Below are 15,898 nucleotides of genomic sequence, written 5' to 3' on the forward strand. Positions count from 1 at the left end.
TGCAGTTGAATTTGAACAGATTCATCTCAGGATAGAGAAGTGTGAACTTTATGACACCGAGACTGTTTGAAATGGAATAATATCCAAAGGAGGGTGTCTTGTTTTAGCCTCCTTGGGATATTTCCTCAGGATTATAACCAACTTCTGATCTAGCAGTTCATTTGTTATACATTATTCAGAACAAAATATTGATTATTGCATTGATTATATAATATGTTGCTTTTTATGGAAAACACTGAAGACTTCTGGCTAGGCAGCTTGCAAGCAAATATTTCTGCATTTCCATTTCAATTTAATTTAACACATTTACTTCATCCACCGGCACCTCATCATGATGTGTGTCTGCTGCACACACAAAAAACATACAGCACAAAATAACAACACAGATATCCGAACACAGTTGCTGTGACCTGGTTCAATCTTAAATCTTAACATTCTTACCAATGCATAATGTACAATATTTGAAAAAAGAACCCTCTTAGTTCAAACACTGACTGCACCGCGTGGAGGGAGGGTGGTACTGTGAAAAGAATGACTGTAAAACCACTGTCCATTGAAGTTTGATGGAGGCAATGCAAATGTATCAGGCACGGTGCATTTAGGGCCAGTCATTATGCTAGCTAAATATTTCCCTTAAAACCAATATATTCCTTTATGACACATAGAAAAGAGATAAAGCATTTGATAATATTGAAGACTGAACCTTAAGTGTTAAGCCAATATGACATTTATTACTGCACCTAATATGAGCAAGCTTAGCTGACACACTCTTGACCCTTGTGACTATTCCAACGTGTGTTTTTTTCCTGGAGTTAAATTAACTGATTTTAAATGCCTCTTGACTGTTTTTTTCTGTGACTCTGTATTTATCTAACTGCAGAAGAGGTATTCTCTAAAAATGAGGGCGAGTAAAGTTGCTTTTTGAAAAACAAAAATCATGATAATCCTTGGGATGGTTTTGACATGTTCACCACTTGATTCAATGTCGGGATCATGCCTGCTTGTATGGGTATGGTAAGGTGGAAGTTGGGGAGGTGGAGGGGAGGTGACGGCATCACCCAGGTTAGTTTACCTGAGATTTATATAGCATACGAGGAAGTGATCTAATGAGAGAAATTATTCAATAAGCCTAATGAGAGAGCAATCATTCAATAACCTCCCTTGAATATCAGTCTGAAGCTAAGTATTCAAATGTATTCCCCTTAATAACTGTGGATGAACCACTTGAAAAATATTTTCATTTAAAAATTCTTTCAATTCAAAATAAAATCTATAATGTAACCATTATGAGGGGTACATTTCACTGATTTGACTCAGCCACATTTGAAACATTATTGTATTAGCAGTGGTTTCAGCTGTATGCGTGTACAGTATATGCACAGGTACATAAATGTCTGTGTATGTATGTTTGACAGCATGCACATAGATATTTGAGTTTAGGTGCACATGAGTAGATGCAGTAGGCATGCAGAAGTGTATATTTCTCTTGCATTATTCATATTTTAATTGTTGCACATACAAGCCTACACATGCAAATCAACTATATAGTTCCTATTCAACTTGTATGTGCATTCCCTGCTCTATAAGGACCCAGTATTTTTCATTAAGTAGAAATCTATGACGATAAATATTAAAATTGTCTGGGAAATTCCCTCTTTAGACCATAATTTGCTGTGACCTAGATAACAATGTAAACACACACACACCAGGGGGCACAGGGCAGGTTATTCAATACATACTTGTCTCCTTTGCTTCTTGCAATGCCGATTAGCTTCTCAATTCCACCTGCATCTCGTAAGGCCTTGGTGTTTTCCATGTTTTTAGTTATGACCTCGTGCAGAGCACAGCAGATGGCAGTTACAGTGTCGTCTGACATGGTCTTGCTGGCTGTGCTGTTGCCGCTGCTGTTGTTTCCTCCAGGTAGACGATGGACCAGGTCGCGCATAGCGTACTTGCCTTCGGAGTTTAGGGAGTGGTGGCAGAGCAAGCAGCAGAGAGAAGGAGAAAAAGCAGACAAATGCATGCTCATGTTAGTTCTTGTGTTATCATGCAAAGTCTCAAATATGTCCTTGAACAGTGAATATCACAGGGGGAATTGTACTATTCAAGGTACCTAAAGGAGCTTGTTGTCTATGTATTTATCTTGAAATACACTTTTAAAACACCAAACTGCTCTGAATGGTAATTGTGTTGTTGTGTGACTGTCATGATTTTAGTGTGCAGTACTGAAGATGTAACTGCGGAAGCACCACACAACAAAAAGAAAGTAAAAAACCAACAAACAAAATAAACAGGAGTGAACAACACATTACTGTTAGGAAAAAGAAAATCCTTCATATACATAATAATAAGCATAAACAACCACCCAACAACTATTGCTGTCGTAGGCTGTCTGGTCCGGTGGTTAAAGAAAAGGGCTTGTAAGGTCCCCGGCTCACTCACTGACTTAACCTCCTTGTGCTCCGTCTTTCAGGTGAGACGTTGTTGAAAGTGACTTTGCAGCTGATGCATAGTTCACAAACCCTAGTCTCTGTAAGTCGCCTTGGATAAAGGCGTCTGCTAAATAAACAAATAGTAATATTAAATATGTCAAGGTGTTTTACTATTGAACGAGAATGGTCCATGGAATATAAAAAAAGATTATATGCATCACTACATGAAGCATGCTGAAGAACATTTTACTAAACTGTATTCCCAATCTCTATGATGTGAGCCTGAAATCGCATCACCACACAAACTAAGAATTCCCCAATGCCATACTTCAAAATGAGGAGAACACAGCAGGTAAATTATTGTCCTTTTTTAAAATCATTTTGAAGCAATAAAAACCGTGAATGATAGGAGGAATGACTTCTAAAGATGTCTGCTATATAGAAAGGAGAATTACCCTTCTGGGTCCATTAACCACCCTCAGATTCACCTTGGGAAGCCAATCCACTCCAGTGCAGTGATAAACTCATGATAATGCCCATTTCTTAAAATGTTCTCATGGAAAACACAGGCTCATAACAATTTAATAAACTCTGTACTTGAAATATACAGGGCTACGAATGTTGCTTGTCTAAATTGGATAGTTTTATGTCCAACAGAAAATGAAAATGAAATTAAACAACTGGTCAAAGGCAATGTCTTAATAGAAAATGTACAGTATATTTACATGCAAAATAGCAAAACCTAATTTCTAATTCTACTGCTTCACTGATTATTTGAGGGTTTTTTCCCACTTGGTTCTATTTAGCATCTGTCAACATACATTAAACAATATACTGCACTTGATACACATGTTCTTGTATATTAATTAGTGCTCCATAAATTTCAAGGACAAGAATACTGATTGCTCCTTTGTCCTGTTTGCTCGTTTGTTGGTTTATGGTCATATTTCCCTTGTTCCATGAAATATGATTCATAGTCCAAACAGAATCTCACTTGCATGTTGACTGTAATTTACACAAAGCAGTTTTTCTTTTAGGGGTAACACAGAGTAAGAGCAGTTAGATAAGCCAGACAGTGGAAACAGAGTGGGTAACCTTTCTGTGATATACTGGTGGTGTAATGCCACAAATGCATAACACCGTGTAACAATTTTTAATTTTTTTTTGGTTCCTGGGTAGTAAGTGTTATTTCCTAATTGCTTATGCCTCAAAAGTATAGAAAATGGCTGTTATTCCCCACAAACTTTGCTTTTGTGACCAGGACAGTGATATTTTGAAATTTACCTATTTTCCAGAACATTCCAGATAGATTCAGTGCTGAGTAAACTTGGAGTAACTTCTAGAACTTTCCAGTAATATAAATAGTAGTATAAATACAGGGGCCTTAAGCCCACCAGTTCAATTTAGTTCCAGCTGCCTAAGTGGATACATATCTGCATTTTTCTGAGATGGCATCAACAGGCTGCAAGCATCCGGCAGACGCATTTTGCTATGTCTGCGGCCAATTTATCAAGACAAGAGCAAAAAAGTACTCCGTGGAAGCATCTGCTAAGATGTGTGAGGCCTACAAGGCATATTTCGGCATGCCTGTCGGGGATCAAGACAAACCCTGGGCACCTCATTTCACCTGCGAGCACTGCAAAAAAACTCTGGAAGGTAAGATGGACAATTGTTGCTCGGAATTTTATGTTATAAAATTTGTTAATTTTTAAAATTGTAAAAGTTTTTAATTTTAAAATGTTTTACAATTTTCAATGTTATTGAAAAAATATATCATATATGAAAAATGTTGCGAGAATCTCTTACACATTAGTCATGGGTGAAATAAATGTATTTTTGTAGGATGGTACAGAGGGGAAAAGAGAGCCATGAAGTTCGCTATCCCAAGAATTTGGCAGGAACCCACTGACCACTCAAGCAACTGCTACTTCTGCATGGTGGACCCTTCCAAACGTCGGACTGGCAAGAATGCACCTGCTATCACGTATCCGGACCTTCCTTCATCCATGGCCCCGGTGCCACACTGCCATGAGCTCCCCGTACCCACTCCTCCGGAGAGAGAGCAGCCGTCTTTAGAAGAGGGCAGCAAGTCAGAGAGCGAGGAAGATGTTGTAGATCCAGATGACAATTTCAGAGGTGGAGCTGAGGAGAGAAACCCATACTACCCCAACCAAAAAGACCTCAACGACTTGATTAGAGATCTTGGTCTAACCAAGTCCAATGCGAACTTTTGACGTCTAGGCTCAAGCAGTGGAACTTGCTGGATGAAAGTGTGAAAGTTGCAGATCAGAGGAAGCGTCACCAACCTTTTTCCAGCTTCTTCACCCGTCAAGATGGGCTCTGCTTCTGCCACAATGTGACCAGTCTGTTCAAGGCAATCGGAATCGCCTGTAACCAGAATGAGTGGCGCCTCTTCATTGACAGCTCATCCAGGAGCCTCAAAGCCGTGCTGCTCCATAATGGTAACAAGTAGCCATCTCTTCCCCTGGCTCACTCGGTGCACCTCAAAGAGGATTACAACAGCATCAAGACCTTGCTGGACGCCTTGAAGTATGATGAGTACGGCTGGGAGGTCATAGGAGACTTCAAAATGGTGGCATTCCTGATGGGTCTCCAAGGCGGTTTTAGTATAAATACATGTTAATTTGGATTCATATGTTGTTTTTTTCTGACTTTATGTAAACGAAAAGACACAAATTCGCCCGTTTTCTCATTGGAAACAGGTACATTTCAAAATATCACTGTCCTGGTCACAAAAGCAAAGTTTGTGGGGAATAATAGCCATTTTCTATACTTTTGAGGCATAAGCAATTAGGAAATAACACTTACTACCCAGGAACAAAAATGGTGTTACATAGTGTTATTTAAAACAGAAAGTACAGGTATTTTTCTCGTTTACGTCTCAGGGCAGATTTAAGCTTTAAATCTATCCAAATTAGTATTAGTTTGCATTTTTCAAACAATACAGGTTTAAACTGCTTCCTGGAACTTAATCACTTCCTGTCCTTTAAGCAACATTGTTTGGTTGCTATAGGACCACTGGAGCGAATGTGACCAACAGTACAGGATGTGCTTAAGCAACAGGAGGAAATCTGGAAGAAAAGATGGGAAACCAGTTATAGATTAGAGGATCATTTTTAATACTGTATGTATTGAAAACATGTACAAAAATAGGTAGGCATGGTTTAGGATGAATTAAAAAAATAATATTGTCAAAACTAATTAATATTTAAATCTTTGTCAGACGGTTTTAGATTTCATCACATGCATGACATGTAGGAGTCTTTGGGGTCTATTGTTAATGTTAATAGGCTTAAGTGGGTTTATAAATCACCCTAGGAGAAAAACCCTGATTGGTTCATACAAAGTTTAAGTGTCAGTTTACATCATTAAAATACAGTAAAACATGTCTAATCCGACTGGAAAATTGTATTGGATAATACAGTATGCTGGATTACAAAGGTATTGCAAAATCTAATACTGTACTTAAAAACAAATATAAATGACAAAGTATTTCAACACTTTAAAAAATGCTATTACAGTACAGTAGAAGTATTGTCAAGCTATAACCTGTAAATCAACATTTGGATTAACTTGAATATAGTTTCTCCATCATTGAAACAATATTTTACTGTAGATGTACCATCTCTGCAGGGCATGTGCGTATTTACACATCATACTTAATTGTAAATCTAGAAAAGAAAAATCACATGACTTGGTCCGGGACTGCACATACAGCTCTACATTGGTTTTAGACAATATGAGGTTTTGAACTGTAGAGGGTATTGCACCATTATTTCAATATTTGGTTGGGACCCAATAATGATGCTGAATTATACAGAATGCTGGTTTGTAGAGCGGCTGAATTGGACAGATTTTACTGTACCCTGTTTAACGTAAATTCATTTTTAACCAAATATACATAGAATCCATTATAAAACTCTTCCAAATGCATATCTGAGCAAAAGCCGTTCATTTGTACAGTAGTATCACACCCACATGATGTCAGACTGAACAGGTTAGAACAATGGAACAATTCAATCAGGCGAGACTCAGGTGCAGGAGGTGACTTAGTCACTGATAGATAAGCGGGCACATTCCACCGTGGGCCTTGAAGTATTGTTTATTATTATATAGTCTGTTTGCCCATTCCATCAGAGCTCAGAATGCATACAATAAATAGATCAGTGGTGGCCAACCCTGATCCTGGAGATCCACAGGGTTTTCTGGTTTTCGTTCCACCCGAGTTCTCAATTACTTAATTGAACCAAATATTTTCTTCATTGGTCAGCACTTAACATTTTTCTAGGTCTTTAGTCACTGATGATTTAAAGAGTCCCAAAAAACCTGCAGGATTGTGGCTCTCCAGGACCAGGGTTGGCCAACCCTGAAATAGATCATCCTGACCTTGATTTTTGGGCTGTATTTTACAGTACCCTATAAAATAAATTTTTTAGAATATATTGTGAAATTAGAATTAAACAATTTCTCAGCATTTCTGAATGAAAATGCTCACATAGTTAGTTCAGTTTTAGCTTGCTTCATACAGAAATTAATACTGATTTAGGATTGTGTTTTATTCCGATGGGACTACTTAGGAAACCATTACTTTATGGTAACTCAAGATATGAGAACATAAATGTATACAGTACTACCAACATTTGAAAATGTATGTGTAAATTAAACACATGCAGTGCACAATCAGGTAATGCAATGGCACTTATGTAAAATACTTCACCAATTTCTGAAAATACAGTACATGCCGATGTCTGAGAAAATTAGGTTGGTATCCCTAACCATATTTCTTGTGTGGATTGAGATATATACATGTATTTATAGGCTTTCAAAAGTAGTAATTAAAAGTTTGCAATTCTAAACGCTCTACATATTTGAACATCTTAGAGTATTACAATAAAGTTGGTTATGTAAGGGATAACACACAACAGGGTGTGGGTTGTGTTGCATTATAAAACGGATTGTTATAATGCTGCATGCTGATTGGCCAATAAATGGTTCTAAGCCGTGATATCATCCCCGATATAGTAACTGTTGGCACTATTGTATCACTGCGCCTATTGAAATAACGGTAATAATAATAAAAAGAAACACCTGTCAAAATACCTGGCAGTCATGGAATACACCACTGAAGGCATCACTTTTGAGCTGTTTGCACCGATGACAATCAATAAACGGGTAGAAATAGAAGCTGCATCGGCTCATATTTGCAAGTCTCCCGAAAGCGAAGAAAAGAAAAAGTTAAACCATCACGCTGAGGAGATGTGCTAGAAAAAACCAGAAATGAAATGAATACCACCAAACAAACTAGTTGGGCTGTTAAATGCTTTAATGTCTGAAAAAAAATACAAATTGAATTCACCCAACTAACAAAAGAAGAGCTAAATAATATCCTTAAGAATTTTTTATGGCACAGTCCGAAACTGTAAAGGCGATCAATATGGAATCAGCAGCTATGTTGTGCTCCGTGCTGGACTGAAAAGACATTTAAATGACCCCCCGTTAAGTTAACCCTGGTGTCTAATGAGCGACACAGAATTCACAAGTTCAAACAACGTGTTTGTGGGTACAATTAAAAAAAAAAACTTAGAAGAGAAGGCCGGAATAAAACACATCATCATCATGCAATAACTGAAAGAGATTTTCAAATAATCAAACATTCTGAAGCCCTGAACCCTGACACAGCTGTTGGTCTTGTGAATAAAGTTTGATTTGACATCCAGTTACATTTTGGACGCAGGGGAAAAGAAGGAAACAGTCAACTACTGGCAGATTACTTTGTTATAAAAACCACCTTTGTTAAGTATGCCACCATGACCTTTAACGAAAGTACAAAAAAAAATCACAAAAATCCCAACGAACGGAACAAAGAATGTCACCGCAGATTCATGTCTGAAGAGTCCAGAAATCGCTTGTGTCCAGCAGCATCACTAGAGAAGTACTACAGCATCGCCAAACAAAAAAATAAGATCAGATGAAAGCAAAGCCCCTTCCTGCACTTGAATGCCCCCTTCTGCAACAATTGACAGTCACTTTAAGAATTGTACAGTTAACGGCAACATTCAAATGAATGTCTATGAACACAAAATTGAAACTCAAGTAAAGAAAAATCTTACCTGAATATCAATAGTTCATAGGAACTAGTTTCTGTTGCGGAAGGTTATCCTTCAAATTTCTTAATAAATCTTCAGAAACTATCTGTTTCATATAACAATATCATTAACCATAAACAAAAATGGCAACCTTTTCTAAATACTTGTTGGCCTGTCAAACTAGTGCCCCTTAAAATAAAGCATGACCTAGTTTTCAACTAACTATAACTATGAATGCATACAATGATCGTCAGCAATTTTGTATTTGTATATGGGCTATGCCCTGCTAAAGCTACACAGTGCTCCTCCCTTTAAAATTTCATAGCTGTGCCTGAAAAAAAAAAAAAAACTGCAGTTGTGCCAAGCATGCTGAGTAGCATGTAATTACATTAGCTTGCTTACCAACCTAACATTGCAAGATGTTACTGCTGGTGTTGATAAAGGGTAAATAATGGTAATTTGATTTTGGGAAAGTGCTGGGTCCTTGCAACTAAATGAACACAATAAATGTTCTACTGTCAGCATGAGGATTTCAATTTGTGCCAATGCATGTTTTTACTACATAAGGGGGAGATTAAGTGTACAGGGGGGGATTCTTTTCCACATGAAATATTGTATTTCTCATTTAGCAGGGAATACATTTAACTTACTATGGCACAGATTTTTTTTTTCTTCACTGAAAAGGTACAACAGTTTGAATAATATAATACAGCAGAAAGGGGAAACAAAGTTGTTCACTGTATTTAATAATTGTGGCCCTATTCTGAAGCAAGGGTAACTTTTCAGGCAGGAGAAAACTAGTGTCCTTAATAATAATTTAACTGATCCTTCCTGCAGCAAACTTGCTTATTGCCTGTTTTTAACTGATACAATTGTCCTGTTCTCCTGTCTTTGCCTTAACACTTGAATCAAAACAAGGCCTGTAGTATTAACTGATTTAAAAAACATACATAACAGCAAAGAATAACAGAGTTCATCTCTAAACTCCTAAACAAATACAGAACAAAGATGAGAGGTCTACTTTAATTAGAATGAAAAAGTATACTTAACTGTGATAAGTCAAGGGGGTTTTAGTCTGTAATTCAGCCTCCAGACAAGTAGAGGGCACTGAGATAACTTATTTTACTACGATCACATGACCGTGATGCAAGTCACTTTTGTTGGGGGGCGCCATCTTGGTAAAAGAGGGCAGTGCGAGTATGGCAGCTGCATCTCTCGAGTCAAGTGCTTCAAGAATTCATGTCACATAGTGATTGGTATTCCACTGACTACAGGGGCGGGGTTTGCTGTACAAAAGGGAGCGTGTTGCTCTCCTCCTGTTTGGTTCTTGAAACAAAAGGAGAGCTGGGGGGTGGGAGCAATAATCCTGTGAGTTTTAAATCTGTACTATTTTCCAGATTAAGGAGGAAATTTAAGGCCACGAACAGCTGGATTCACTGGAGATCTCACAGATTGTTGCAGAATGCTCCTGGTTGCAGCTCCGGTTTAATTATTTTTTGGCTTTTAAGGCAAATTATAAATAGGGCTTCTGATTTTCGGTTTTAACCGATAAACCCGATAAACCCTATTAAAAAATAAAACCTACTACAAAAATAATAATAGATACATTTCCCAGTGCTGCTGGGCAATGTCACGCCCTTCTGACTTGCATTTATCATTAATTCGTTCTGAATACTTTAAACCCACCCCTACTACTGAGTGACAGCACATTCCTACATTTCTATTGGAGACTCTGCTTGCAAGATTTAAAACGAGATTACAATCAGGATGAAGGCTTGTTAGTGGGATTTAAAGCTGTATAAAAGTTAAGATATGATTTAAGACAGAATTGTGGCAAAATATACAAAAATGCCAACACAAAAAAAACCCTAGAAGAATGTGCCCGTGACCATAGGGATTTCGTTGTGGAAGACAGCAAAAGAAAGAAAGTACGACTTAAGTGTATAGTAGTAACTGTCGAGTTACTACTATACATATTTTGACAGATTAAAAAAATGCTCACGCATTTTGGAATGTAACCGAAAACACTATACTTGTACTGTAAAAAAAAAAAAAAAACTCTATTATGAACAACTGATAATGGAAGCCTATTTGTTGAATCATAAGAGCATTTTTTTGTATCCAAGTACAAGTTTCTGTTCATTTAGAGATTCCTCTAAATCCAACTGCTTAACAAGGTTATGAGATAAACTAGGCGCTACTAGGAACTGGACGAGCACTGATGGGCTGTATGGTCTCTCTCTTTTGATCTTTACTTCATAAAAGTGAATTATCATAACTTACTGTAAGCTTAATGTAAACTACAACTAGAAGCACATGCAATTAAAAAAACAGTAAAGCCCATGTTGCTCCATTGCAAAAGTATAGTCAGGTCACAGTTAGATAGCACACTATAATGCCAATCCATTGTATAAAGGCCATCACACTTTGATAGTGTTACATAAATCAAACAGAAAGAAGGGCGCTCAAATGGATAGCTCAGAGTAGTACAGTATGTCTGAATCTGAGAAGGTTACAGACCTCTCTTGACATTCCACTATTTCCACTAATTCAATTAGAAGCACTGAAGTATCAATGGTACAATCATTATAATTGTTTAGGAACACAATGTCTTAGAGACTGTTCCAAACATAGGCTGTACCCTTTTTTACAGCATTGAATAATGATCAATAAAATAACTGAAAAACAGTTGAATGCTGAATAAATGCCATATCCCTGAGAAATAGTTTCCTGGTGGTTACCATCATGTTTAGCTCTGTTGGAGTTGCCTGAAACAAGTGAAGCAGTTACCATGGAGATACAACGGCTCACTAGATTTTAACAGAAAATGATCAATAGTCTGTCATAGTGTCAGGGGTTTTAAAAGAGCTAAGCCACTATTCACACATACTTTGAATTTCATTGCTCTTAACTTATAGATGCGTGTGCCAATGGTATGCATAAACCTTTGTATTTCTTCAATACAATCTTCATTTAAATTCTTATGTCAATTCCCCCTTTTTTTCCCCAGAGCAGAATGTTTATAAATTGCTTAAACATTCAAATTATTTTGTGGTAATTTATATGCAAAAACAGTACAAACTTTAGATGTTTTAAAATCTTCTGTGGATACAGTGTGTATTCAAGTAGGGGAAAATTACTGTGAACTGCAGGAGGACATGTCATTTTGGAAGTAAATCATGTGGTTTGTTTCTGGCCAAAGAGTTATGTTTTACAACCCATACTTACATTAGCTTGTTTAGTTCACAGTGATTCACCTAATACAGAAGTATTTAAAATCTCAAATAACCTTGATAGTATTCCCGATCTTGTGGAAAGGAACACTCAAACAGATCAATCTTCAAAGTAGACAAAGGATTCAAGTATGGTGTTGGCATTAATATATTAATTGGTATTGATTTCCATAGTCCACTAACAGATCAGCCTATTGTGACCTCAGGGAACAGCTGGGAACATAAGAGGTCATCTGTCCAAAAAGTATATAAAAACATGGTGGAATACCTTTATATACATAAAACAATTTCCTTAGTAAAATACCTCTGTTTAGTGAATACAGGCTTCTTTGTAAGGCAAATATATAACCACCACAATTATTAAACAGTATACATCTGCAGACACCTGTAGTTTGTTAAAAAAATAATAATAATGATGTCGTGATCACAAGATCATTTCTCTCAGGATCTCTGTATTACCATTCCGTTATCTTATGATCACAAGATAATTGATCTCAGGATCTCAGTATTACCATTCCGTTATCTCATGATCACAAGATAATTGATCTCAGGATCGGTATTACCATTCCGTTATCTCATGATCACAAGATAATTGATCTCAGGATCTTGGTATTACCATTCCATTATCTTGTGATCACAAGATCATTTATCTCAGCATCTCGGTATTACTATTCCGTTATCTCGTGATCACAAGATCATTTATCTCAGCATCTCGGTATTACTATTCCGTTATCTCGTGATCACAAGATCATTTATCTCAGCATCTCGGTATTACTATTCCGTTATCTCGTGATCACAAGATCATTTATCTCAGCATCTCGGTATTACTATTCCATTATCTCGTGATCACAAGATCACTTATCCCAGGATCTCGAGAAAAATGGAATTCATTACTTATGTTTACCTGAGATAATGACATTTATGTTGTGATCTTGACAAAACGAGAACGATCTCGACAGTAATGACTTCTGTTTTCTCACGATCCTGGGAAAAACTAAGTGGATGTGTATTTTCAATTGGAAGACACTAATATATTGGGCAGCAATATTGTTCCTTACAAATCAGGTCTTTGCCCATGGTAGGGTAAATAGTAAATGTGGTAAATACCAAACAGGCTTCAGATTTAAATATTGGCTCTGATTTACAAAAGTGTAAATCATTTTCAACTGATGTCATTGAGAGAGTTTGGGAAGACCAAACCCAGCCATTACTACCTCCATGCTTAGTAACAGATATGAGATAAGTAGTTTAGGCTGCAGGAACAGATAAGAAAAATAGTACTGTCTATGAATATTATTGGTTTGAAAATATATGCATTTAAATGTGTGTCAAAGCAAAACACCCCCTTTCCCTCCCATATGCCTTTTTATCAAATGTTTTAGCAAGGGAATGATAATATGTTTAGAACACTTGGAAGCACAGTATAAAGACCACATACCTATAAGTTCTTTATTTCGCACATCTAAGGCCATATTTCTTAAAGCTGTAGCAACTGCACACACCACCCGGTCATTGTCTATTCGTAGCAACTCTACCAGGATAGGCAGACCTTTCTCCTTTCGGACCGCTGCTCTGATATACACAGACCACTGTGAAAAAGAAAACATCAAGGAGAAAAAATGGTTAGAGGTTGTCAATGACAGCCCGGTGAAACGTGACAAGGTAAGTATTGTGGGGGTGTACAATGTAGCTATACATTACCACTGTACCAGGGGCAGAATCCTAGATTGGCCACAATTCAAAGAAAAGCAGTATGTGCTAAATATCAGGCTACAGCACAATTATGCAGCACTCCATGAAACTGAAATCACTATAAAAGGCTACCAAAGCTATTTTTAACGAGGATGTACTATGAAAGCTATTCCGCTTTGCTATATGGTTAACAGAAAGATTGTATATTTATTTTATTATTCCATATGTCCCAATATGTTACAGAATAGTCCCACCATTAGCATAGCCCCACCTCAATCCAAATACAATGATGCACAACTCAGGACACATACTAGTTTATTGTAAACCCTCCTAAAAATCAGGTACATTGAAAATGGTATTGTATTACAACGTATTTTTTTCCTGTTAACATAGTTTTTTATTTTTTTTATTTACCATTATTTTTCATAGCAGTACATACTTTGCATTGCAAACTTTTGTTGTAGCAGTTTGCATTTAGAACTTAAAAGACTAGTAACAGTTAGCTGGCAATAAAGGAGGCCAGTCCAAGGTACATTTTACCCACTTAAAAAAATATGTGCCACCCATCTTTTCAGGTTTACAGTTGTTTCAGGTTGTTTTGTGAAACCTTAATGGATGAAAGACACTCTGATGGCAATGTGTAGGTTGATTACTGCATATTGAGAACACAAAAATGCATGCACATGGATTAAGGAGTGGTCAACATGTAGAAAAAAGAAAGTTCTAAATAGAGGAGAAACCTCAAAATGGAGCAAGGTAACCATTGGAGTACCACAGGGATCAGTATTAGGTCATCTGCTCTTCCTAATCTACATGAATGACTTAGATTCTGGTGTAGTAAGCAAACTTGTTAAATTTGCAGACAACACAAAAATAGGAGGAGTGGCAAACACCGTTGCAGCAGCAAAGGTCATTCAAAATGATCTAGACAGCATTCAGAACTGGGAAGACACATGGCAAATGACATTTAATATAGAAAAGGGTAAGGTACTGCACGCAGGCAATAAAAATGTCCATTATAAATACCATATGGGAGACACTGAAATTGAAGAAGGAATCTATGAAAAATATCTAGGCATTTATGTTGACTCAGAAATGTCTTCATCTAGACAATGTGGGGAAGCTATAAAAAAGACCAACAAAATGCTTGGATATATTGTGAAAAGTGCTGAATTTAAATCAAGGGAAGTAGTGTTAAAAATTTACAATGCATTAGTAAGACCTCATCTAGAATATTGTGTTCAGTTCTGGTCACCTTTTTTTCAGGCAACTGTGAAATCAAAGTGTGGCGGAGTGTCCCGCCCCAGTATATATATTTATTATTATTTGTATTTTTGTTTGCGGCGCGGATAAAAGCGTTGCGTCTTTTGTTATTGTTTTTGTATAATTTAAAACCTCGTGAGGATGCGTGGCTGATCAGCTACTGATTATTTAACTAGCTGACAGTCACGCATCCTTACTAAACTCGTGCAGACCGTGGCCGAGGGGTAATAAGATAATTAACAGCTAGTTAACCCCTCGGCCAGAGTATAAGAACCTGCAGCTGTCCGTGCTGCGGGGAGGAGTGTACAGAGGAGAGTACTGGGAGCAGAGAGAGCGAGGAGAGAGAGAAAACAGTTAAGAACAATTGCTATATGTAAATATACTTGTTTCTGTTTATTTGTTTGGCCAACACGCCTTTTTGTTTTGTGTTTTGTTTGTTTAAATCTTTTGGTTTATTTAGTTAATAAAATCAGCTGAACGCCGTTACGTTTCAGCTTTCACCCGCCCATCCACTGTTTTGGTTCTGTTACTTCCTGGTCCGTGACGTCACCACACCTCACCACTGCAAGCCATCCTGCCACACAAAGACATACATATTTGTATGTATCTGTTTATCTCTAGATAAATAATGGTAGACTGATTGTTAATGGAACCCAAAATGTATATATAAATCAGTCATATACTATTACATTAAAATGAGATCTGTCCAGGTCAAGTTAGACCATACAGTTATATTTATTGTCTGTTTATTCACTATTCTGGTTAGAATATTTTTTTTCATACACTGGTAAAAATACTTAAGCTCACCTTGTAAAAGCACTGCTATTTAGAATGCAGGGTGAGTCATGTGGTTTGAATTTAAGGTGCCGATCTTGGCTGGGGAACCACAGGGAGCGGTGCACTGATCTTTGCACTGGGGTTAGGGATTAAAGTCGGCAGGGGCTCGTTTTCAAATATAATAGTTACTGATGTATTGTATCAGATGGCTTGTCTCACACTGCATTATTCAGGTGAAACACAATAACAACAAAAAAGTAAATAAATAAAATAAGACCACTGAACTGTAAACGAAAGATAACAACCAACCTAAGACAATACAGGGGAACAAGGAGGCCTAAGGAAAGCATGGAATACCAAAAACATGGCAGTTTAACTGATTAAGTGCCATTGT

General features: G+C 37.1%; 1 protein-coding gene across 9 annotated transcripts in view; it reads right to left on the reverse strand.

The window, feature by feature from the left end:
• Positions 1 to 15,898, reverse strand: part of LOC117400196 (catenin delta-2-like) — a 366,132-nt gene that overhangs the window by 32,483 nt on the left and 317,751 nt on the right. For all 9 annotated transcript variants that reach the window (XM_059022195.1, XM_033999746.3, XM_059022197.1 and 6 more), the window contains 2 exons: positions 13,211 to 13,361; positions 1,740 to 1,956 (listed from right to left, as the gene is read on the reverse strand). In XM_059022195.1, the coding sequence (XP_058878178.1) occupies positions 1,740 to 1,956; positions 13,211 to 13,361 (368 nt within the window). The remainder of the gene's footprint in view (positions 1 to 1,739; positions 1,957 to 13,210; positions 13,362 to 15,898) is intronic.

Source organism: Acipenser ruthenus, chromosome 4, assembly GCF_902713425.1.
Source record: "Acipenser ruthenus chromosome 4, fAciRut3.2 maternal haplotype, whole genome shotgun sequence".
Lineage (NCBI taxonomy): Eukaryota > Metazoa > Chordata > Actinopteri > Acipenseriformes > Acipenseridae > Acipenser > Acipenser ruthenus.